Consider the following 26665-nt stretch of genomic DNA (forward strand, 5'->3'; position numbering starts at 1 on the left):
CCTGATTCCTTCTTCTGCTTGATCAAGTCTGCTGTTGAACCTCTCCAGTGAAGTTTTTGGTTCAGTTATTATATTCTTTGGTTCCAGATTTTCTATTTCTTTTTCACAGTTTCTATTCCTTTGTTGGTTTTCTCATTTTATTTATGCATCATTTTCCTGATTTCATTTAGTTATTTATGTTTTCTTACAGCACATTGAGCTTTGTAATGATTACTTTGAATTCTTTGTCAAGGAATTCATATTAATAGATTTTCATTTTTTCAGGGCCAGTTTCTGAAGATCTATTTTGGGCCTCCGATTGGGTCATGTTTCCCTGTTTCTTTATGTGTCTTATTTGTTACATTTTTGTATTTGAAAAAGCAAATGTCTCTTCTAATCTTTATAAAGTGGCTTCACACAGGGGAAGACCTTCACCAGTCAACCCAGTTAGAAATTTTGGGTCCTCTTAAAGCTTTTCTGGGGATGCCTCTTTCCTGGGTTTGTGCATGTAATTTCACAAGGAGAGAAGTTTGCCAGTTTCCTTTTCAGAAGCTTGTGATCTCTTACTCTGTAGAGTCTCTGCAGTGCTACAGGTTCTCTGGAACCATTAAAAGCCACTGAGCTCTCTTTGCAGCTTTCTTTTCTGTTCTCTGTGGCCCTCAGGAATCCAAAACATGCCAGTTCTGTTAGCACTCCAAGTCAGGAGAGACAGTAACCAGACATTTGGGTAGCCGTCTGAAAATCTGGAATACTGGACACATGTTCTGCCCTTCTCTTACCCTCCTGTGGGAGAAACCATGAGTTGGTCACTTTAACACAAATGCGGCAAGCTCTGCTGGCCTCCATCTTTATTATTGCCAGTTTTCTGGCATTGTAATAAGCTTCTAAACTCTCTTGTTTCCTTTGTAACTTGTAGGCATCCAAAGTATGTCAGGACCCTGTCTGCACTCCAAGTCTGATGAGACACAAACCAGTTCCTTTAGTCATTGCCTCAAAGAGTTGGAATGTACCTTTAACATTCCACTGTTCTTTTCTCCTCCCAAGGGAGAAGCCATGATCTTTCTGATCACACCGAGTTGTGCTGTTTTTGGGGAGGGGGCATCACAGTTGACACAAGATGGCTTTTCTTACCCAATGTGGTTGTTTTTGACTCTGAGCTTGTCTGGGGTAGTGTGACTTTACTGGTTTCTAGAGTTCTCATAAAGGCTCTTTGAAGGATATACTGTTGTCCCCATGGGGAAATAGGGTTGGTCACTTCCCACTCTGCTATCCTACTAGTGTATTTCTTTCTAGCCATCTTTTTTTATTACTGATTTTTAGCATAATCTTATTGTAATATAACATTCCCTGTATAATTTCATTCCTATGACATTTGTAGACTTGCATTATGGCCCTGGTTATAACTAACTTTTGTATAATTTCTAGTTTCCTTGAAAATAATATGTGTACTGCACTTGTTGGGCATTGTGTTTCTATGTTTGTAGGGTCATGTTTGCTAATTGTGTTATTTTAATTTTCTATATCCTTGATGATTTTGTCTGTTTTTAAAATCAATACTTGAAAGAAGCATGCAAAAATCTTGAATTATGACTACAAATTTGTCATAAGGAAATCCCCTACTATTAATTTGTTATACATTTTAAGATGGTAATTATATACATACAAATTAAGAATTGTTATATCTTCCTGAAGAATTGGGCCTTTTAACATATTGCAGTGTACTTTACAATAATGCTTTTCATTCATTTTGTCTTCTATTAAAAGGCATCTATATAAACTCTCTTTTGCCTAGCTTTTGCATGGCACATGTTTTCACACTCTTACTTTCATTCTTTCTGTGCCCTTATGTTTAGTGGTGTCTCTTTCAAAGAGCATAGACTTTGGGTTTGCCTTCTAGTCAATCCAATATTTTTTGTCTTTAAGTGAAACAGTGGTACAATTATATTTAATGTAATTATTGATATATTTGCACTTAAATATATGATCTTACCCCATGATTTGCTTCTGCTAGTTGCTCTATGTTTATTTTACTTTACTGTTTTGCCTCTTTTCTTTTTCTATTGCCTTTTAAAAATTATTTTTCATTATTCTATTTTTTCCTGCTTCATTAGATTATATTATACTCATTTATATTATTTTAGTGGTTATCCTAGAATTTATGACATGTTATCTACATCTATGAGGTTTATTATGAATCTCAACATTTGCCTTTTTTTATATACAATGCAAAAACTTTAACCATTTAACTCCACTTCCCTAACACCCTTAGTTATGTGCACTGCTTTTTATTTAATTCTATGTAGATTTTAAACTCAAAGAGACATCATGTTATTCTTACATACAGTTAATATCTGCTTATATTTTCTCATGTTTACTCTTTTCATTTCTCGTTGATCTCTTTCCTGCATCTCTGATATTCTATCTGGAATAATTTCCTTCTGCCTTAACATCCTTTACTATCCTTTGGTGTGGATATTTTCTGGAAACAAATTTTCTTAGTTTTTGTTTGAAAAATCTTTAGCTTCATGTTTTTTCCCAACATTTTTTGAGGAAAAAATTTATATATATGTGGAAAAGCCTAAAGGATTTTACAATGACCATCTATATATCCACTACCTACACTCTACAATTAGCACTTTGTTGTATTTATCACATACCTATCATTCGCCACCAATCCATTTTATATTTTTAATGCATTTCCCAGTAAGTTGCAGACATTACTCTTTATTTAGACTGTGTCATGCATATTATTAACTAGAGTTAAGTATTTATATCTTGAGAGAAAAATTACATACAGCAAAATGGATAAACCACAAGTGAACTATTAAATAAATTTTGACAAACAGATTACTGTCATCCTGGAAATTCCTCCACTTTTATTCTTGAAGGATATTATTGCTGGGTACAGAATTCTAGGATGGCAATTATTTTCATTTAGCACTATAAAAATTTGATTTCATTGACTACTGTCTTCAATATTTCTATTCTAACTGTTGCTTCTTTGAAAGTAGCCTGTTTTTAACCCACTTTGGCTGTTTTCAATTTTTTTTCTTTTTCTTTTATTTCCAGTAGTTTTACCATCATGTGCCTGAATATCTATTTTTATTTTGTTTGGGGTTCATAAGACTTCTTGAATCTATACTTTGGTGTGTTTTGTTAATTTTGGAAGGCTCTTAGCTACTATGTTTTTAAACATTGAACCTTCCCCATTCTCCCTCTAGTCTTTCTGACAATCTAATTACATATATTTTTGACCTTCTCACTATTTCCATGCCTCTTAATTCTTTTATGTGTATTTTCTGTCTTTGCTTCTCTTCATGTTTCATTCTGAATATTTTCTTCTGACCTCTTTTCCAGTTCACTGAATTGCTCTTTGGCTATATCTACAGGATATTGGAAAGACCTTAACCTTTTCTCAAACACAACTCAAACACAACTCACAACTAACATCTGCCAATGTGACCAAAAGGACTGGTAATATGACCCTCAACCTGGGCTTAAATCTATCATTATAAGTACTTCAGGATTCCTACATTATGCTTATTCCCTAAAACCCAATCACCAAATCCATGGTCAGTGAGGCAACTTTCTCATCAACACCTCTAACGTATTTTTATTTACTTTTCTATCTGTCTCACTCCACAGAATACAAGCTCCATGAAAGCAATATTTTTTAACTGTTTGGTGTCCAAACAGTGCCATGCATATAAGAATAAGCAGTCAATAAATGTGTTCTGAATGAATAAATCGTATGAGGATTATCTTTTATTAGAAATCACCAAACTGGAACTTTATGAAAACAGCAATCAGAAATTTTATTTCTTAAAACAACAACAACAGCAACAGTAAAAAGCTGAATTGGTTAGCATAACAACTAAGTAAATATAAAAGCTAAAAAAGACAGTCAATTGGAGTTCGAAAGCATTGATTGTTACTTTTATTATTATCCTCTCCCAAACTGATAAGTCTTCCATAGATTTAGGCTTCAAAAAGACTCTTGCATTGCCCAGTTTGATTCCCGACACAAATGATATCATCACGGTATGGCGTTGCTACTACCAAAGTCCACTTACTAGAGACAGAAATGAGTCAAGTAGTCCTTTAAATGTGGGTGAAACTGATCCTTGATTTATTAATCTGCTCCAGTGACCATTTATAGCAACAGTGACCCAGCAGTACCTACAGCCCAGCACCCATTCAAGCCCCAAGTTGTCTCATTTAGTTTTACAGCATTAGGTTTTAGACTGGTAAATACCTTGCTCCATCTTGCCAAATCACTTTTCTGCTCCTTAGCCTAAGGGCAAAGGTGGGGAGAGACAGGGTAGGGAAGTTGTGCTGAACCAAATGTTGGCAAATAAAAGTCATCATTTATCTTCTTACTTTCTTTGTCCTATTTGTAAGGAAATATTTTGTAGGTTGTGTAGAGGCAGTGGCAGCATACCTCCATGGATGGGATCCTTGAGTTTATACATGTTGCTATGAGTGATGACAGCAAATTCCTGTGCACAACATACTCAAGAGGCCTACTATTCCAACACTTTTAGTCATCTTGTGTGTGTGTGTGTGTATGTATATATATACATATACATACATATATATATATATATATATAAAATTTTCTGAAGGGGTCTTTTTTTAGACTTAACTATAGGATCAACTAGATTTCAATCTCCCATTGTGAGTAATGTTTTCACCTGAGTTCAATGGAAAGTTTTAAAGGGCCTTACTGTCTCTTTCTACCGAGACTAGTGAAATGTTGAAGAATAACATTTAGGTGTTTATTTAGCACTGAAACTCACTATACTGCTCTCTCTTAATTTTCTTAATCAGATATTTAAAAAAATTAAAAATACATGCTCATTGTAAGAAGCCACAGATTACAGATATATAAAGAATTAAGCTTCTCTGTTTACTCCCTTCCTGCTCCCTTCCCCAAAGAATCCAATACTATCAGTCTGGTGATTATATGCCATCTCTTACTATCCTCATTCATACATAAATAAACATATAAGCTCCCAGCCTCCACCACCATTTTGAGAAAAACAGGATCATAACTCACACATCACCATTTACCATGAATCAACAACATATTATGGCCATACGTCAGTTCGGGTTAGCAAAACTAGAGTTATCTGTCACTGTAATCATAACATTGGGAATAATGATTACAGTGGTAACTTCATTTTAACGTTAAGACTAGAATTACTCTGTAATTTACCTACATTTATAGTAGATTCCATGTAGACCTAGTAGTTTTTTAAACAGAGTAGGTATTCAAGATACATGCTGGATTGAAGAGAAAAATAAAAACACAGAGATGGCTAAACATTATAAAGTTTTTCAAGGCATTTGATGATATATCTCAAATAAAGCAAAATAAAATGAAAAAGCCAAGAATGGGCTGTAAGACTGATAATGTTTTTAAAAGTGACAACTTTTAAAAGTGTGTGCTTTTATTATTATATAAAATATATAATTGTCCCATGAAATTATTTCAACAAAAAATGAACTTAAGTGCTGATTATAGGACACATTAGTACTTAGGAAATTATTTCAACAAGAGCACAATTAAACACTAAGTGAAAGTAGGGAACATTAATAAAATTGAGGTTAAATTCCTGTGAACTTTGTCTTTCTATAAATACAACTGCTTTGCTAATAATTAATTTAAAATAATATTTTCCATAAAGCTGTTAGAAAATCTAAAACAACCTCATAAGGAAGAAAGAGCCTTCTGAGTAGTTGCAAGTAAAAGTCTGATTTTTCTGTTAAAGGTTATACATTTTAATATGATTTTCTGATTGATTTATGTAAAGCTTTGGATTTTTCATTTTCTCAAGCCTGTCACTGCAGTGATGCATGGTACATTTTACTATCAAGTTTGCCATAAGCAATAAAGTTGGGGCCCCAAAGAAATTTTAATATATTTCTCCGTTTTTATCTCACAGCTTTCTATTATTTGGTTATTTTGTTTAGAATCCCATGTTTAGTTGATATCATTTTTACACTCATATAAATAATTTAAAATTTTAACTTAAAGGTAAAATTTAAGTAGATTAATTATTTAATAGAAAAGTTTAAGGGTCATCATATGTAAAGTGAAAGTCTAAGTGATAAATCAAAATTTACACTAACAGTATTTTAAAATATTTTATTTTACATTCTAGTTTGCTTAAAGCATTTTTCTCTAACAAGATAAATGGAAAAAAAATAGAACTCATTAAATGGCATATAATGTGAAATGGAGATACACCTGTAAGATTCTTTATGAATAAAAAATAAAGTATGAAAATAACAAGCAAATCAAATTAAAAAGTTCTTATTAGAACTAACAGCTGTTACAGAATTTATGAAGATAAAAATGGAACAGTAGTCAAGACATCTGTATGTAACCTAGTAGAAAGAATAAGTCCTTAAACAACTAAACATAAAGCAGAATAAATAAGGTTATTTGCAACAAGAAATGAAGAGAAACAAACTGACAGGGCAGTTCATCTCTTGTGCCTAAACGTATAAGAGTATTTGAGTTCAATCTTGCATAGTCTGTAGGATTAAGTAGTTAAAAAGAGAAGAAGAAAGGAAAGCTGGTAAGACAGAACAAGGCAAGGAAGGAGAGAAGCAGAAGGCATAATCAGGGAGTGGCCATTGGTTCAGTATTACTAGAGCAAAGCGGACAGGTAGGGGAATCCTAGGAGCAAGACTGAAAAAGGATGCTATGGCCATATGTCAGATAGCCTTTCATTCATGGCTAATCATTTTATTCACTTAGAAAATAATGAAGTACTATTGTGGAATTTTGTGCAGGGAGTCATACACTAGAAAGAAAATCTATATGGCAGTGAAACTGACTATAGAGAATATGAAAGCAAGGATTTGAATTAGTTGTATCTTGTCCAAGAGTTGGGCAAGACATAAATTTAATGAGAGATAAGCATGGGGATGGAAATATGTGCATATTAGGACTAGAATATAAAAGATTAGATAATCAGTTGAATATTCATTGTAAATGAGAGGATAGCTTAAGAGATGATTCCAACATTCTGTACTTGAGTTACTGTGAGGAGAACAGTTGTGTTAAATAACAAAAATAGGGAATAAAGACACTTTGAGGGGAAAATGAGTTCAAGTTTTGTACATAATGAGAACGACATGTATTGGTAGCCATGTGCAGCAGCCAGTCAGAATTAAGAACCTAGAGTTAAGGAGAAAGTAGATATTAGTAGAAAGACTAGAAAGAGAGTGACTTTAGAATCATCTGGATAAAGAGGTGAAAAGTAAACTTGTGGAAAATACATAAATCCAGAAAAAGAAAATATTGAAAAAGAAAAGAATGGACCTATAAAAAGAACTTGCAGCATATGTGCATGTTGAAGGTAAAAAGAAGAGAAGCTACTGAAGAAGATAGGAGAAATCTAAAGAAAGGCAGAAGAAAAATCTGACTAGTACAGAGGCATATGACCATTATAGGGGAAATTTTCAAAGAGATGGTGGCCAATATTATCAAGGAAAGGCATTAAGGATTATGAAGAATGAAAAAAGGCCAACAGCAGTTCATCAAAGTAATTAAGGTCAAGCTAGATTGCAAATGTGTTATAAAGCAAATGAAAACTGATAGAATTTAGAAAACAGATGGATTTTCACAGTGGTATTCAGGGTACTGCATTCTGGATATTACTAATATTTGGGGTGGAATGTTAATTTGTTAAGATGTGTCTGAAATACAATGTGATTTTGATAAAATATGTAGAAGAGTACCTGACATTTTCGTTCTCCAGCATTTATTCATCTTTCTTTTGGTAATCATACTTCATTTTCTGTCTAAAGAATTCCTTCTCTACCATGTGGGTTAGTTTAGGAGTAAAGCTGGCAACATGTGAAAGTTTAGCCCTGGACCCTGTGACTAAGAGGCATATCAACTAACTCTGAATTCACACCAAGAATATCACCTTAAAGCCTGTTATATGAAAAAAAATTAGAAAAATCTGAAATAGTCCTAATTGAGCCAACATGTAACATATTAAGCTATAACAATGAAGAGAAAAAAGGTGTCTAAACAAAATTCCAATGAATGAAATCAAAGAACTAAACAAAGAGATACTGCATGTTCATGGATAAACAGACTCAATATCATCATGATGTCAATTCTTCCCAAATTGATCTTCAATCCCAGTTAAAATCCAAGCAAGTTTTTTTGTGGATGTGGAAAAACTGATTGTAAAGTTTTTATGAAGAGACAAAAAACCCAAAATGGTCAATACAATACGGAAGAAGAAAAAAGTTGGAAGACGAACACTATCTGACTTGAATATTTACCGCAAAGCTACAGTAATCAAGACTGGTATTTGCAAAAGAGACAAATCCATCAGTGGAACAGACTAGAGAGCCCAGAAATAGACCACACAAATATACAAAAGAACAAGGCAATATGATGGAGAAAAGATAGTCTTCTCAAGAAATGGTGCTGGAACAACTGAATAACTACATTTTTAAAAACGAATCTATATATAGACGTTATGTCCTTTACAAAAATGAATTCAGAATGTATCACAAACATAAACGTAAAGCACAAAGCTATCAAACTTCGACAAGATAATCCAGATGACCTTGGATTTTGCAATGATTTTACAGATATAACTTTAAAAGCATAATACTAGAAAAAAAGAATTGATAAGCTGGAGTTCCTTAAAATTAAAAACTTGTGCTTTGTAAAAGACACTGTTAAAAGAATGAAAAGACAAAACATAGAATGGTAGAACATATTTGCAAATACATATTTGATAAAGAACTGTTATCCAAAATATACAAAGAACTCTTAAAACTCAATAATAAGACAAAAACCCCAATTAAAAATAGTCAAAAGATTTGAAGAGACATCTTATCAAAGGAGATACACAGATGGCAAACAAACATGAAAAGATGCTCAACATCATATATCTTTAGGGAGTTACAAACTAAAACAACAATGAGAGAACACTTCAGACCTACTAGAATGGCAAAAGTCCAAAATCCCTACAATGCTCAATGCTGGTCAGGAGGTGGAACAACAGAAACTCTCATTCATTGTTGGTGGGAATACAAAATAGTACAACTAATTTGGAAAACAGTGTGGCAGTTTTTTTTACAAAGCTAAACATAATCTTACCATATGATCCAGTAATTGTGCTCCTTGGTATTTATACACCTGAAAACTTAAAAACTTATCTTCACACAAAAACCTGTTCATGGATGTTTATAGTCGCTTTATTCATAATCGCCAAAACATGGAAGCAACTGAGATGTTCTTCAATAGGTGCATGGACAAAAGAAATGTGGTAGAACCAGACAATAAAATTTTATTCTACACTAAAAAAAAATGAGCTACATATACATGACAAGATATAGACAAACCTAAATGCATATTAATACACGAAAGAAGCCAATCTGAAAAGCTACATACTGTATGATTTCAACTACATTACATTCTGGTAAAAGCAAAACTATGTACACAGTAAAAAGATCAGTTGCTAAGGGTTAAAGGAGAGGGAGGGATGAATAAGTAAAACACAGAGGATTTTTTAAGGCAGTAAAATTATTCTGTGTAATACTATAATGGTTGACAAATGTCATTACACATTTGTCAAAATCCATATTATGTACAACACCCAGAGTGAACCCTCATGTAAACTATGGACTTTGGGTGATAATAATGTGTCAATGTAGGTTCATCAGCTGTAACAAATGTACCACTCTATTATAAGACATTGACAGTAGGGGAGGCTGTGAATGTGTGGAGGTAGAAGGTATATGGGAAATCTCTGCATTTTCTGCTCTATTTTTGCTGTGAACCTAAAACTGCTCTAAAACATAAAGTCTATTTTTTAGTAAAAGTTTTCTAAGGTCAACATAGGTAATACTGAAAAACAGCATTTTAAAAATCAGTTATAAAATAACTTGTAAGAGTTAAGGACATTCTTCCTAATTGTCCAATAATGTTGAAACACTTCAACCATGAATATATTTAAAACAAAAATGATAAATCACTTTGGCGACACTCAGTAGAATAAGCTTGACTGGCTAAATAAAGTGACCATCTTTTCATCTTCATTTTCAAATGCCTCTGCATCATGACATTATTGGTAGGGATTGGAGAAAGAAAGAGAGAAGGAGGAAAAGAAACTAGTGTGATAAAAAAAGAAATGCTACAGATATGGGGTTTATAGATGAAATAAAAGAAAAAAAAGGTCATAGGGAAGATGTGTTAACAAAAGAGAAAGAGTGAATTCCAAGAAAGTTGGCACTATTAATGAACATGCCATTGATGTTTTCCTAATTAACAAATGGTTCCACTAACTTCTTCTAATAAAAGTATGTTTCTCTAAAAAAAAAAAAGAGTCATGAGAAAAAAATAAACTAGTCATAGTAACTGAGAAAATACTGTGTAATTTTTTTGTATAGAAATGGTGGTTTAATGAACAATGTTCCAAAACACTTTTCAAAAATTATATATATAATTAGATGTTCTGTAGTTGTCAGGCACTGAGGACACCTAAAAAAAAAAAAAGAAGGAAAATGCACCATATTTATTCAGTGTCAGTGAATATGACACTTCCAAGATGTAATACTGTTATATGAAATACTGTTATCTTCGCAGCCTATTTCAGGTAACAGTATTGCTTCTTTGAGGTGTCATACTGAAGACCAATCAAATACCAAAACAACAAGGTGAACAGTGAGCTATTCGGGTAGAGATGAACACAGAATGGCTGGAGTGTCTACACATGAATTCAGTGCTTTTGACTTTGTGTGTGTGTACATGGTAGCAAAAGTAGCAGAAAACTACAAGTTAGGGGTTCAAGTAAATCTGAAAAACATTTGGATAGTGTAACTTAATTCTTGTGGGGGTTACCAACTTTTTGATAAAAGGTCAAGGTCACCAATAGTCATCATCCAGCCCAATTCCACAACCTATTTTTAATCCTGCCCATTGTCATTCTTCTGGAGAACTGGCACCAATAATTATCCTCACCTGTAGAAACCCTCTCATCTTGAGATTTTTGGCATTACCATTCTTTTCCTACTTTTGCTGAATTCTTGTTAATCCTCTTACTCTTTCAGATTTCCTATGATGTAAAATATGTAACTGTGGGTGTGCCTCAAGACTTGGGGGAAAGAACACTAAATATATATAAGACATTTTCTAATCCTTTTCTGTCACTACACTCATTTCTTCACATAATTTCAGCTATCATTTTTATGGTAACTCATATAAAGCAACATCTGAAGGATGAGACCTCTCAATCAAGGAATCTAATCCAGAACTTTATTCCACAAGATATCTTTAAATTAAAATTTTACTGTATCTTGACAGTGTATTTAAAATAAAACTCTTCATTGTAATTTTGCTTCACTTTCCATCTTCCATTTTTACTTCTCTTTTCCTGGATATTTTTGTAAAGGTTTTATTTCTCCTTTTCTCTCTTAAGCTTTGAATAATGACGATCCAATTTATCCTCAAACCCTTCCCCTAATGCTTATGTACAGTAACTTAAATGTGATCCTGCTAGATGATTTAATATTTGGTTTTATATTGTCCTCATTGTTTAATGTACATACTACTCCCTTTTTAACTGACCTGCAAACTTTTCATAAATGTAGTATCTTTTGTATCATATATAACTCTCAAAACTATAAGCATTTGTAAAATTCTTAGTTATTGACTGAGGAGCTGAAGAAAAACCACTAATGATAAAAATCAATTTTCTTTTTCCTGTCATCTGTTGTTACATAATTACATATGCAAAGCCAATGTATATATCTCAAATTTCTATTGAAATCACTGTGAATCTTAGATTTACTTGCCTTGTCCTCCAAGTGCAATTCTAAAAAGCGTAGATAAGCCACAGGTGCAAATGCATCAGCTGAATGTATGACTACTTCTGACGAATCCCTGAAACACAAAAATTTTACAATACATTTATATGCTACAAAAATTGTGACAAATCACTCCTCCTACTGAGTAGAAGAGACTGAACATTCTTGTTTTATATTTATCTCCATTGGTATACAACATGTAGTGATTAATAAATATTTTTAATAATCCAGTATTTAATTGGGAAAAGGTTCAAGTATACTAAGCTTTTAAGAAAAAACAATGAGGCTTTCTATCTTCATAAGAACGTAAGAGTTCAACTTTCAGGTTCACTCAAAGTTCTCTGAACAATTTGAAGACTTAAATTCCTGTTCAATTTCATTTTCACGTATTTGCTTGGTATAGGCTAAGCATTAAACATTACTGCTTTATCTTCATTATTTTTTTCATTTCCAAGAGGTAATTCATTTAATGTTTCACACAAAATCTTCAATTATCCTTCACAAAAGCAGTACTGGCGATGATTTTAAGCTCTAGGTGAACCCTTCACACTGCAGTATCATTGCTATTAAAATTGATTGTCTGCCATAGTAATTACCACATTCAGGTAAAATGGTATGAACTGCATGCTGGCACCATATGGATACATGTAAATTAACTAAACTTTTATCAAAGATACCCTGTAAAGCACATATGAATAACTAAGATTATGTGTAAAGTTCTAATAACTAATTATTTTTTATTGTTTATTAAGAAAGTAATAATGTTTTGAATTTCAACTGAAAATTTAAAAATAGAAATTCCTCGTATCACTTTAATGCCTTGGGAAGTACTTCTATTGTTTATATTAATAGTTAGCATTTTGACCATTGTAGTACAGTAAAATAAATCCTGACATTGACATTTTGTCACTAATGTAAAAATATTTTTGAATCAACTTGTATCATGCAAAGTTACTCGGTGGCAATAGAAGAAATCTCAAAATATTTGGCTCCAAATTATTAAGCTTTCATAAGCAAAATGTTTACTTCCCACTTGAAAGATCAAGAAAAAAGTACATTTGATGATTAAAAACCCCAATTATCATTCATGAACCTTTAGTATCAAATATGTATCTTTCTAATGCTTAGAAAAAATAACATTAAAAAGGCTTCCATGACATTAAAAGGAAAGCAACTTATAACAGACATAGAATCATTCAAGATTCAGCATCCTGATGGAAACATATAATTTGCCTTCATAGTCTACATCAACCAAAGACGCCTCCAGGTATGATGAGGGGCAGCAGCATAAAGAGAAAGTACAGAGGAGGCCCACCTGCTGGCTACCACCTGTCCCTCTGGCTTGACCCCAACTTGATTTGTTGCCCTAGTCTTACTGTTTTTCCATTTCCTCCACAGTTGCCTGCTCTGGTCCTATCTTGGCTCTTTAATCAAACCTCAGTTCCTATTATACAATCTTACTCTTAGATTAAATGTCGATACATCTGTTCCAGACTTTAGCCCTGGACACTGACCCTGAGCCTTAACTATGTCTAATTCAGGCAGCTTGGTTTTGATATTCTTGACAATGGGGTGCGCCAAAACTATAATTAACCTGAACCAATACTATCTCCGTAGAAAGGGTTTTAGGTCCTCCCTTCTCATGTCAGTTATCCCCACTAGAAACAGAGGGATGACAGCAAATAGCTTAAATGATCTGAATCAAGATTATTATCCAGAGAGAATATATGACATTCTGAGCACGAAATGAAGACGACTCTGGTTTTTATAAATTCTATTAAATTCATAATTTCTAATTGACTAACATAATTTCATTCACTTATACAAAGGAAGAGTCAACTGGGAGAGACTAGATTTCAAATGAACAGCTTTTAGTTTCAAGCAGAATAATACCACTCACTATTGCTCTTCTCTCTCATATACTATCACAGTGACATTCAAATTTCAAGGAACTCTGGTCTCTGCTTCATGGATTTCTCTGAATCCTGAAAGCAGAATCTGTCAGAATATCCTCAGATTAATCCAGAAAACTAAGACAATTGTGCCACAGCAAAAATGCTTCCCAGCTGGCTGTCCTCCTTTCCTTTCTCCATTAATCAGTGTAGCAGTTACCACCTGTCATACAGCTAGGTCTTTTCCACAGCCAAGAGCATGCCCATGTTCTCTTTCATTACTACACTAGGCTCACCCCTACTTAACAACATCAAATGGGCAGCTGGGTTTGGTTTGGGCCTCTCTTCCTTGATACCAGCCTCCTGAGGTGTTGGGGTGAGGCCCTACCTCTCACCTCAAAAACAAAAAAAAAAAATGGTATTCCCTCTTGAGACTCAGCCATGGTCTTTGTCCCCACCTCTCCTCTAAAAGGACAACTATGCTAGGCTGGGACCGAACCAGTGTTTACCTCTCTTGCTCAAACATATGGTTTCTGTATTCACTAAAAGATATACAGATATTCCCCGCGGACTCACACTTATCCTCACAGACATCTCAAATGTTATTTCCATGAAGCCTTCCCTGACATCCTCAGACAGTGCTAGTTTTCTCCTTCATGTGCTTTAGTATCACATTTATAGCCCTTTCATAACACATCCACTACATTATAATTATGTGTTTGTGTGCCTTTCCTCTGAGAGAGGAACCAGTTTTGTTCATCTTTGTCTGCCTGTCCCTGTTCTACCCCACCCTGAGCTCTGTATGAAGTACATTGCCTAATATTCATTAGATATTTGTTGAATAAATGTACTGTTAAACTTTGTTAAGTATCCTCACAATTACACACTAATTAGTGAAACTATCAGAAACTCACAATGATTTTTCAATTACCTATCTTCATGTGAATATAGTCACGTGCCACATAATGCTATTTTTGGTTAAAGGCTGATTGGGTATTACGGTGGTGCCATAAGATCATAATGGAGCTGAAAAATTCCTATCACCTAGTGACATCATAGCTGTCATAATGTTGTAGCACAATTTTATTTTTAAAATGAATTTAGTGTAGCCTAAGTGTACAGTGCTTTTAAAGTCTACAGTAGTGTACAGTAATGTCCTAGGCCTTCCATTCACTCACCACTCACTCACTGACTCACTCAGAGCAACTTCCAGTCCTGTAAGCTTCATTCATGTTAAGTGCCCTGTACAGGTGTACCATTTAAAAATTTTTTTATATCATATTTTTACTGTACCTTTTCTATGTTTAGATACATTTAGATATATGAATATTTACCACTGTGTTACAGTTATTCAGTCTCCAGTACAGTAATATGGTGTCCAGGTTTGTAGCCTAGGAGCATATAGCCTAGGTATGTAGTAGGCTATACCATCTATATTTGTACAAGTATACTCTGGTGCTTGCAAAATGACAAAATTGCCTAACAATGCATTTCTCAGAATGTTTCCACACTGTTAAGTGACTCATGACTGTATACAATTTCTCATACATGCATACTGCATATATAAACATATTCACGTATGCACATATATATACACCAATAACACTATATGATATCTCTACCATAATAAAAATAAAGATTAGTAGGTCTGAAAATTTAAATATAAGGAAAATAGCTCATAAATTTAAATAAATTCTCAGATGATACAGAATCAATGTAAGAAAGCAAATAAGATAAAGTACTTGCTTTATCCTCATTTTGAAACACGGCATTACAGTGTTCTCTATTGAGTTATGCTTTGAGTGGGCAGAAAATAAGTAGGGGGGGATGAAAATGAGGATAAAGTGTTTTAACCATAGGATTTGGTTCTTCCTTTCTTCTTTTTTCATTCTTATTCTTCCGTCCACCCATCCATCCATCCATACATCCACCCATCCATCATCTATCCAACCCATATGTGGCAACTTTGTAGCAGTAATACAGTGATATTGATGATTAAAACAGAACTACAGAATTGTCTCAAATACTGACATAAAAATGTATACATGAACAGAGAGAAGAAAATGACTACTTTCATTAACACGACCTTAAGATTTTAGTTATGAATATACATATATATGTAAAATAAGTAATAAGAGAGCAGGTTTCTAATTTGAGGACCTACAATTATCCTTTTCTCTTAAAAGCTAGGCTATAATTCTTCTCAGGAGGGCTTCTCAGGGAAAAAACTCATTTTCTCATCCCAAAATTTCTATCTAGAGGTGAATGACTTCATATATTAATAGATACGAAAAGTGAATTGTAAACTGTTCTAGGTAGAAATATAAAAAATTATTTCCAGACAAAGGCTGTTACACTAGTCTTTCCTAAAAACATTTTAAAATGTTAATTGGAATTTGGGCAAAAGGTATCTCATAATAAACTTCTATTTATTTATTATTTTTTATTATTGTTATTCATATTGTTTTTTTTTTAGAGACAGGGTCTTGCAATGTTGCCCAGGTTGGAGTTCTGTGGTGCAATTACAGATGACTGCAGTCTCGAACTCCTGGCCTCAAGTGATCTTCTTGCCCTGCCTTCCCAAACTGTTGTGATTACAGGCGTGAGCCACTGCACCTGGCATAATAAACTTCTAGAACCACACTGATCTCTCTAAATTACTTCATTATACAAAAAAGATTCAATCGTGGAATCTACAAAGAACTTAAACAAATTTACAAGAAAAAAACAAACAACCCCATCAAAAAGTGGGCAAAGGATATAAACAGACACTTCTCAAAAGAAGACATTTATGCAGCCAAAAAACACATGAAAAAATGCTCATCATCACTTGTCATTAGAGAAATGCAAATCAAAACCACAATGAGATACCATCTCACACCAGTTAGACTGGCGATCATTAAAAAGTCAAGAAACAACAGATGCTGGAGAGGATGTGGAGAAATAGGAACACTTTTACACTGTTGGTGGGAGTGTAAATTAGTTCAACCATTGCGGAAGACAGTGTGGCGATTCTTCAAGGATCTAGAACTAGAAATACCATTTGACCCAGCAATCCCATTACTAGGTATATACCCAAAGGATTATAAATCATTCTACTATAAAGGCACATGCACACGTATGTTTATTATGGCACTGTTCACAATAGCAAAGACTTGGAACCAAACTAAATGTCCATCAACGATAGACTGGATAAACAAAATGTGGCACATATACCTCATGGAATACTACGCAGACAGAAAAAAGGATGAGTTCATGTCCTTTCAGGGACATGGATGAAGCTGAAAACCATCATTCTCAGCAAACTATCACAAAAACAGAAAACCAAATACTGCATGTTCTCACTCATAAGTGGGAGTTGAACAATGAGAACACATGGACACAGGGAGGGGAATATCACACACCGGGGCCTGTCAGGGGTGGGGGGGTAGGGGAAGCATAACATTAGGAGAAATACCTAATATAGGTTATGGGTTGATGGCTGCAGCAAACCACCATGGCATGTGTATACCTACGTAACAAACCTGCACATTCTTCACATGTACCCTAGAACTTAAAAGTATAATTTAAAAACAAACAAATAAACCCCCGAGGTATTGGTACAACTGCATTCTCTCTTGGGACTTTAGAGGAGAATCTGTTCCTTGCTTTTTCTAGCTTGTAGAAGCTTCCCAGATTTCTTGGCTCATGGCTCCACATCACTCTAGTCTACTTCCATTGTTACATCCCGTTCTCTGACTCGGACCCCTCTGCCTCTTTCTTCTAAGGATCCTCATGATTACATTGGCCCACCTGGCCCCTCCCCCACCTCAAAAAAGATATCTAATTATAATCAAATAAGTCTGCATGTAAAATTTATTTTTTCTCGCCTTGGAGTCTTCTTTTTTTGTAAAAAATAAAATGTCATTTGAATCAGATGTTTGAAATAGGATTCCTAACAAATGATTAGTTGCATGCTAGTTGTGGCAGACAATTATTACATCAAATATAACAGAAGTTATAAAATTTGTCCCCAAAATGAATTCTAAATGATCGGATCCAGAATTATTAATACTCAATTGTTAAAAAACAGTTACAGGAACTAAGCTCATCTTTTAATTGTATTATATGGAAGATTATATCTAAATAATATAACTTTCATTTACATATAGTTTTAGGATGCACAAAACATGTTCACTCACATCTTCGCATTTATTGCATATCAGGCAGGTATGCTTAGGACATTTCAATTTTAAAGAGGAGGGGAGATTTTGTTTATATTAAGTGATATCCTTTTTCTGCCAAATGAGGATATTTCCCAACCTATAACTTCAAGTTATAACCTAACAAAGAAATATATAAAAGTATGTGAAACACCATATATAAACAAAAATAAACAACAACAAATTACAAATTAGTCCAACAATATTTAGCAAATAGCCTCATGTATGCTCTGATAAGTATGAGAACAAGCACTGGAGGCAATGGCAGCCAAAGCATATAAAAATGAAAGGATTTAGCAAAGTGGTCAGAAATGAGAAGGCAATCTAGAGAAAAGGTGTCACAAAAGAAAAGTATGAAGCTGAAGTGAGGCATAGCCTATGAAGAAAAAAAAAAGCAAAGAATATGCTTAAGCATCAGAATTAGATTGGTGATTAACTCATAAATGAGTAAGAATGAAAAGACAGCACTTCCTTTATGTTTACAAGGTACATACCTGCGTGGTAGCACCTATCACTTACTGTTGATTTGCCTGTCCATCTCTTCAGTTACAGGAAGAACTCCTACAGAGTAGGGCAGCAACTTGCAGAGTTCTACTCACACTTTGCACTGAACAGCTCATTTTAGCACTAGAGGGTTCTAACCACCTTCCCTGACATCTTCTCTTTAACAGCATGAGTAATTCCCTTCATGTCACTGTCTCTGTCAGGCTTAGGTTTCCTTGTCTACAAAATGAGGAGGTTGAAAAGGATTCATATTCTAGGTCTAAAATACTGTGATAAACATATCTTCTGGTTATGTAGAGTAAAGCAGTACATGTCTTGTAATTCCATGTTGTCCATAAAGACTTCCAGGTGCTCTGGGACCTCAATTTGTCTGGCAAATGGAGAAAGTATTATTCTTTGGCATGTTTTCCTCTTATTGCTGTGCTTTTTTTTTCAATTTGGTTAGTCCTGTATTAATAAATAAATATATCCTAAATTTTCTACTATAATTTCACACTAGCTTGCAAATGTTTTTCTTGAATAATGTAACAGTATTATTTCATAGAAGTCATAACTTATCAATAGTTGACTCATTGTTTTGTGATCATCATGGGCAAAAGAAATATGTCCTCTCCCATAAACTTATGACTTATTTTTTTACCACCTTTTATCGTAATTACACACAGATGTCTTTTTCTACCCCTTTGAAGGCAGAAACTATTTGAACATCAGTGGTGCCCAGGAGAACACTTTGGATGTAACAGGTACTTGATGAGTATTTGTCAAATAAATAATGATTATGTTGATTATTAATGGAAAAGAAATTAGAAGAATATGAAAGAAGCAAGAGTGCGTGAATATTGCATATGGTAATGAAAATGTCTTGTTATATTTTACAAAATAAATGCATTTTTTTAGAAAATCCACCTAGAGTTGTTGTCTTTTCTTAGATCACTCCTTCCTTCATTATTAATATGTACAAAGAGGTTAAGTCTTAGTGTTAGAAATATTGAAGCCTTCCATTCAATCAAGCATAACTCTGACAATCTTTTCCATGATGCATACAGGCTTAAGAAAAGCAGATAGTGTTCTTTTAGCATATAAAGAGAGCAACATAAATTAGAGCATGGATAATAAGGTAACAAACTGAAGAAAGTTTCTGTTTTTCACTACACTAATTTTAACAATTTATGGCAAAGAAATCACACTACTCACCATCAACTAAATTCACTTAAAAACAAAGTTTATGTGTAAAAATAACCCCAAATAACTGAAGAGAAATGTTTAGCATTACCATTCTGAGTTGTTAAAGCCAAGAAAAAGAAAAAAGAGGAAGGAGTTAATGGAACCCACAGGCTACTGATGTGGCAGTTTATCAAATGTAGCTATAATGAAAGATAAATAATACAGGCAATTCACACTTCATGAAAGGATAAAAGTGTCAGTGTGTAGGTACCAGTTTTACTGCAGGCCATAATCAGCAAGTAAACGAAAGTGCAATGCCTAAAAAGTTTACAGCCTTCTATGAAGGCCTCGTCTTGTCAGGTATTGATTTAAGTATTCAGACGACTTCACTGGTATTAAACAAATTGAGTGTTTGTGAACTTAGAGGACATGTTCTATTTTTCCCAACAAAAGTTGCCTCAAGCTTAATGTTCAGTTGCTTCCATCACTTAAATTTATGGGAAAAAAAGAAAATGCTGAAATGATATCTTACACAATTATTTTCTTCTTAAATAGAGGGCAATCCAAAGTGAAAGTTTCATACTCTCCACCTTCTCCACAAACATGTACTCCATACTTCTTAGAAAGCTGAAAATAGGAAAACACAAAAAACAAGAAAGAAGTTTAAAATCAGACAGCATAAATGCTCTCTTATCTTATCTGGTCCTAAAAAATCCATACAAAAACTTTAATTCCAAAATAGTTTGCAAGGTAAGGAAAACTAATTATATTTCTGCTTAAAACATGTTTAAAGCCATTTCAAAAATGTTATCATAAGGCATAGGATCCCTAAGAATGCCAAAACTCTTAAAAAAAATAACATTAAGAGGCCAGGCACAGTGGCTCATGCCTGTAATCCCAGCACTTTGGGAGGCCGAGGCGGGCGGATCACAAGGTCAGGAGATCGAGACCATCCTGGCTAACATGGTGAAACCCTGTCTCTACTAAAAATACAAAAAAATTAGCCGGGTATGGTGGTGGGCGCCTGCAGTCCCAGCTACTCGGGAGGCTGAGGCGGGAGAATGGCATAAACCCGGGAGGCAGAGCTTGCAGTGAGCCGAGATCAGCCTGGGCCACAGAGCGAGACTCTGTCAAAAAACAAAAAACAAAAAACAAAACACACACACACACACACACACACACAAAATTAAGATTATTGTAAATTTGGGGAATGACACTAGCCTCAGATTCAGAGCTATATTCAGTCACAATGTAATAAACAAAAATATATGCAGCCAAATCGGGCTCCCCCAACTCTTTGCCTTTAAGTGGAAGGGAATGAAAACGCTGTGTTTAGAGAATTTCTCAAGGATATAGAAAAAGCAATATAAGGCCTTTCCTTAGTCCTGTGAACAAAAAGAAGTCACATACATGTTTATTATGCTTGAAGTTGTTATTAGGAAAGTTCCAAGGGCACTGAGAACTAGTAAAGTTCCAAAGCTGCAGACAAGCCTTAAGAAGGTCCAACTACAAGAAAGGCTGGGTAACTTACAAATTTCTCTAATCAAACCTGAAATTAAAAAAAAAGAAAAAAAAAACCAAGCAGCAAAACACAAAAAAACCTACGATTTGCATTAAATATAAGCCATACCATTTAAATAGTCTTGATATTGAGAGTAAAAAAATCTCCTATCTGGTTGGCATATGTATGGCATCAGTGCTGGGGAGCACTCTCCGTTCTACTCTGTGCTAATCACCCTTTCTAACAACTTTCCACCAAACGAACCTTCTAATTACACTTTTATAATTTATGACCACTCTCTTTATGTGGGGAGTATACCTTATCATTTATTAGCATTCTTTTATTAGAAAATGTTTTACTGAAGTTCTGCATAATTTCTGTAATCTACCATCAAAGAATAACTAGATTTTTAAATTAAATTTGGTATGGTTATTATCCTATAGAAGTGGTTCTCTTAGTCCCTAGTAAAATCATGTAAGCTGCTATGTTAAAACAAAATATTACCATTACAAAAGACTCATATATTCAAGAGGAGACTTATCAAAATCTGGATGTACCCAGTATATTTTCAATTCACATAAAATATTTCTATCACATTCATTTGTTCAGTCAGTTCTTCAACAAACACTTTTTGAAAAATAATTATTAGCCAGGACTTGCTAGATGATGAAGTTTCAAAAGTAAACAAGATAACGAGACAATCTTCTTGGTCTCTTGAAGCTTACCAAATATACTGTACTCTGTACTTTAACATCACACACTAATGATGCAACAGTGATATTGCCTCTATAAATGAATAGGCACAATCTCTTCTCCCTTTCTATTACTGATTCACCAGTATTGACACATAGGTTCCAAGTCAAGAAATTGGGATAAAGAACTCAGTGGTTTCTATGGCTGAGGAACCAAGAAATAGTATGACTAAATCCTTACAATATCTTCTGTGGCCTCTCTAAATTCTACAAGCTTCAAGCTCTAATAGACACAAGTACTCAGAGAAAAATTCACCTTTGCTGGATTACTTTTAGCCAGCTCAAAGGCCCTTTGATGTCTTGAGAGAACCTCCTCAAGAAGTAAAGCCTATGCCAGCCACTTTCTTTAATGAATCTTCTGAGACACAGCACCTTATTAAAAAGCAGAATCTTTGTAGCACAAAAGCATGACGTATGCATGTGATAGAAAGGTCAGTTTAGGTATGTGAAGCATCCAGATGTGCACATTCCAGACACTTATTTATGGTGTACAACCTTTCTATTTACCTTTCTAAAAGTTAGTGTTACTAATATTTCACTGTTCATAGAAAACAGCAACTTTATTCCTAACCTATCTCAGGTCTGTCTCTGGCTTCGACTCAAAATTGGGATTATTGTATCCTAGCACTTAATCAAAAATTTTTGCCATTCTCTTTGATAAGTTTCTCTATCAGTATCATTGTAATGAAAAATACTAAATCATTAACAGATTTTTGAAAAGTTTAATTTCTCAATGAATTTTCATGATTCTTTTCATAATTTAAGTACATAAAATAACAAACTACATTGAAAAACACATAGTTTTCATGCCATCTATTCTTTCACTAAGTTATTGTTATACGGATGCATTTAAAGCTATGACATTTGATAAGTTCATTAAGAGAAGTATAGAGAGAACTTCAAGGCTGAGGCCAGGAACTAGATGCTAATAGCCTTCAAACTCATGACAATCAAAAATGTCTGCAGACATTGCCAGGTGTCATTTGTGGGAAAAAAAATCCCAGCTACTCAGGAGGCTGAGGCAGGAGAATCGCTTGAACTCAGGAGGCGGAGGTTGCAGTGAGCCGAGATCGCACCATTGCACTCCAGCCTGAGGGTCAAGAGTGAAACTCCATCTCAAAAAAATAAAAATAAAAATAAAAAATCACCCCTCATTGAGAACTACTGGCATAGTTGTTACCATCCCTATGCCTGCACGGATGAGGAGAAGGAACAGCTACAAATGGGATCTAATTAAACTAGAGAGCTTCCGCACAGCAAAAGAAACTATCATCAGAGTGAATAGGCAACCTACAGAATGGGAGAAAATTTTTGCAAGCTACCCATCTGGCAAAGGGCTAATATCCAGAATCTACAAGGAACTTAAACAAATTTACAAGAAAATAAACAAACAACCCCATCAAAAAGTAGGTGAAGGATATGAACAGACACTTCTCAAAAGAAGACATTTATGCGGCCAACAAACATATGAAAAAAAGCTCATCATCACTGGTCATTAGAGAAATGCAAATCAAAACCACAATGAGATACCATCTCACGCCAGTTAGACTGGAGATCATTAACAAGTCAGGAATCAACAGATGCTGGAGAGGATGTGGAGAAATAGGAACACTTTTACACCGTTGGTGGGAGTATAAATTAGTTCAACCATTGTGGAAGACAGCGTGGCGATTCCTCAAGGATCTAGAACTAGAAATACCATTTGACTCAGCCATCCCATTACTGGATATATACCCAAAGGATTATAAATCATTCTAATATAAAGACACATGAACACGTATGTTTACTGCAGCACGGTCACAATAGCAAAGACTTGGAACCAACCCAAATGCCCAGCAATAATAGACTGGATAAAGAAAATGTGGCACATATACAGCATGGAGTACTATGCAGCCATAAAAAAGGATGAGTTCATGGCCTTTGCAGGGACATGGATGAAGCTGGAAACCATTCTCAGCAAACTAACACAGGAACAGCAAACCAAACACTGCATCTTCTCATTCATAAGTGGGAGTTGAACAATGAGAACACATGGATACAGGGAGGGGAACATCACACACCAGAGCCTGTCAGCCGGTCGGGGGCTAGGGGAGGGATAGCATTAGGAAAAATACCTAATGTAGATAACAGGTTGATGGTTGCAGCAAACCACCATGGCACGTGTATACCTATGTAACAAACCTGCACATTCTGCACATGTATCCCAGAACTTGAAGTATAATAATAATAAAAAAAGGCAATACGATTTCTTTAAAAACTTATTTTACAATATAATTTTCATTTGTATAAAAGTGTGTTTATTGTTTCACATGTATCTTTTTTTATTATTATTATACTTTAAGTTTTAGGGTACATGTGCACAATGTGCACAATGTGCAGGTTTGTTACATATGTATACATGTGCCATGTTGGTGTGCTGTACCCATTAACTCGTCATTTAGCATTAGGTATATCTCCTAATGCTATCCCTCCTCCCTACCCCCACTCCACAACAGTCCCCGGTGTGTGATGTTCCCCTTCCTGTGTCCATGTGTTCTCTTTGTTCAATTCCCACCTATGAGTGAGAACATATGGTGTTGCATTTTTTGTCCTTGCAATAGTTTGCTGAGAATGATGGTTTCCAGCTTCATCCATGTCCCTACAAAGGACATGAACTCATCATTTTTTATGGCTGCATAGTATTCCATGGTGTATATGTGCCACATTTTCTTAATCCAGTCTATCATTCTTGGACATTTGAGTTGGTTACAAGTCTTTGCTATTGTGAATAGTGCCACAATAAACATACGTGTGCATGTGTCTTTATAGCAGCATGATTTATAATCCTTTGGGTATATACCCAGTAATGGGATGGCTGGGTCAAATGGTATTTCTAGTTCTAGATCCCCGAGGAGTCGCCACATTGACTTCCACAATGGTTGAACTAGTTTACAGTCCCACCAACAGTGTAAAAGTGTTCCTATTTCTCCACATCTTCTCCAGCACCTGTTGTTTCCTGACTTTTTAATGATCACCATTCTAACTGGTGTGAGATGGTATCACATTGTGGTTTTGATTTGCATTTCTCTGATGGCCAGTGATGATGAGCATTTTTTCATGTGTCCGTTGGCTGCATAAATGTCTTCTTTTGAGAAGTGTCTGTTCATATCCTTTGCCCACTTTTGATGGGGTTGTTTTTTTCCTGTAAATTTGTTGGAGTTCATTGTAGATTCTGGATATTAGCCCTTTGTCAGATGAGTAGGCTGCAAAAATTTTCTCCCATTCTGTAAGTTGCCTCTTCACACTGATGGTGGTTTCTTTTGCTGTGCAGAAGCTCTTTAGTTTAATTAGATCCCATTTGTCAATTTTGGCTTTTGTTGTCATTGCTTTTGGTGTTTTAGACATGAAGTCCTTGCCCATGCCTATGTCCTGAATGGTATTGCCTAGGTTTTCTTCTAGGGTTTTTATGGTTTTAGGTCTAACATGTAAGTCTTTAATCCATCTTGAATTAATTTTTGTATAAGGTGTAAGGAAGGGATCCAGTTTCAGCTTTCTACATGTGGCTAGCCAGTTTTCCCAGCATCATTTATTAAATAGGGAATCCTTTCTCCATTGCTTGTTTTTCTCAGGTTTGTCAAAGATCGGATAGTTGTACATATGCAGCATTATTTCTGAGGGCTCTGTTCTGTTCCATTGGTCTATATCTCTATTTTGGTACCAGTAGCATGCTGTTTTGGTTACTGTAGCCTTGTAGTATAGTTTGAAGTCAGGTAGTGTGATGCCTCTAGCTTTGTTCTTTTGGCTTAGGATTGACTTGGCAATGTGGGCTCTTCTTTGGTTCTGTATGAACTTTAAAGTAGTTTTTTCCAATTCTGTGAAGAAAGTCATTGGTAGCTTGTTGAGGATGGCATTGAATCTATAAATTACCTTGGGCAGTATGGCCATTTTCACGATATTGATTCTTCCTACCCATGAGCATCGAATGTTCTTCCATTTGTTTGTGTCCTCTTTTATTTCATTGAGCAATGGTTTGTAGTTCTCCTTGAAGAGGTCCTTCACATCCCTTGTAAGTTGGATTCCTAGGTATTTTATTCTGTTTGAAGCAATTGTGAATGGGAGTTCACTCATGATTTGGCTCTCTGTTTGTCTGTTATTGGTGTATAAGAATGCTTGTGATTTTTGCACATTGATTTTGCATCCTGAGACTTTGCTGAAGTTGCTTATCAGCTTAAGGAGATTTTGGGCTGAGACGATGGGGTTTTCTAGATATACAATCATGTCATCTGCAAACAGGGACAATTTGACTTCTTCTTTTCCTAACTGAATACCCTTTATTTCCTTCTCCTGCCTGATTGCCCTGGCCAGACCTTCCAACACTATGTTGAATAGGAGTGGTGAGAGAGGGCATCCCTGTCTTGTGCCAGTTTTCAAAGGGAATGCTTCCAGTTTTTGCCCATTCAGTATGATATTGGCTGTGGGTTTGTCATAAATAGCTTTTTTTTTTTGAGATATGTCCCATGAATACCTAATTTATTGACAGTTTTTAGCATGAAGGGCTGTTGAATTTTGTTGAAGGCCTTTTCTGCATCTATTGAGGTAATCATGTGGCTTTTGTCTTTGGTTCTGTTTATGGGCTGGATTACGTTTATTGACTTGGATATGTTGAACCAGCGTTGCATTCCAGGGATGAAGCCCACTTGATCATGGTGGATAAGCTTTTTGATGTGCTGCTGGATTTGGTTTGCCAGTATTTTATTGAGGATTTTTGCATTGATGTTCATCAGGGATATTGATCTAAAATTCTCTTTTTTTGTTGTGTCTGTGCCAGGCTTTGGTATCAGG

The 26665-nt window shown here is 34.8% G+C and overlaps 1 protein-coding gene across 2 annotated transcripts in view; it reads right to left on the bottom strand.

Moving 5' to 3' along the window:
* DPH6 (diphthamine biosynthesis 6) overlaps nucleotides 1-26665 on the bottom strand; it is a 450913-nt gene that overhangs the window by 254586 nt on the left and 169662 nt on the right. Inside the window, exons 7-9 of one of the 2 annotated variants that reach the window (XM_024232543.3) lie at nucleotides 20124-20218; nucleotides 11818-11905; nucleotides 9204-10504 (exon numbers count right to left, since the gene is read on the bottom strand). In XM_024232543.3, the coding sequence (XP_024088311.3) occupies nucleotides 10451-10504; nucleotides 11818-11905; nucleotides 20124-20218 (237 nt within the window). In that variant the 3' untranslated portion in view covers nucleotides 9204-10450. Of the gene's footprint in view, nucleotides 1-9203; nucleotides 10505-11817; nucleotides 11906-20123; nucleotides 20219-26665 lie in introns of those variants that run through there. The other variant, XM_054532586.2, reaches the window with a different exon arrangement.

This window comes from Pongo abelii, chromosome 16 (genome assembly GCF_028885655.2).
Source record: "Pongo abelii isolate AG06213 chromosome 16, NHGRI_mPonAbe1-v2.0_pri, whole genome shotgun sequence".
In the NCBI taxonomy this organism is placed as follows: Eukaryota; Metazoa; Chordata; class Mammalia; order Primates; family Hominidae; genus Pongo; species Pongo abelii.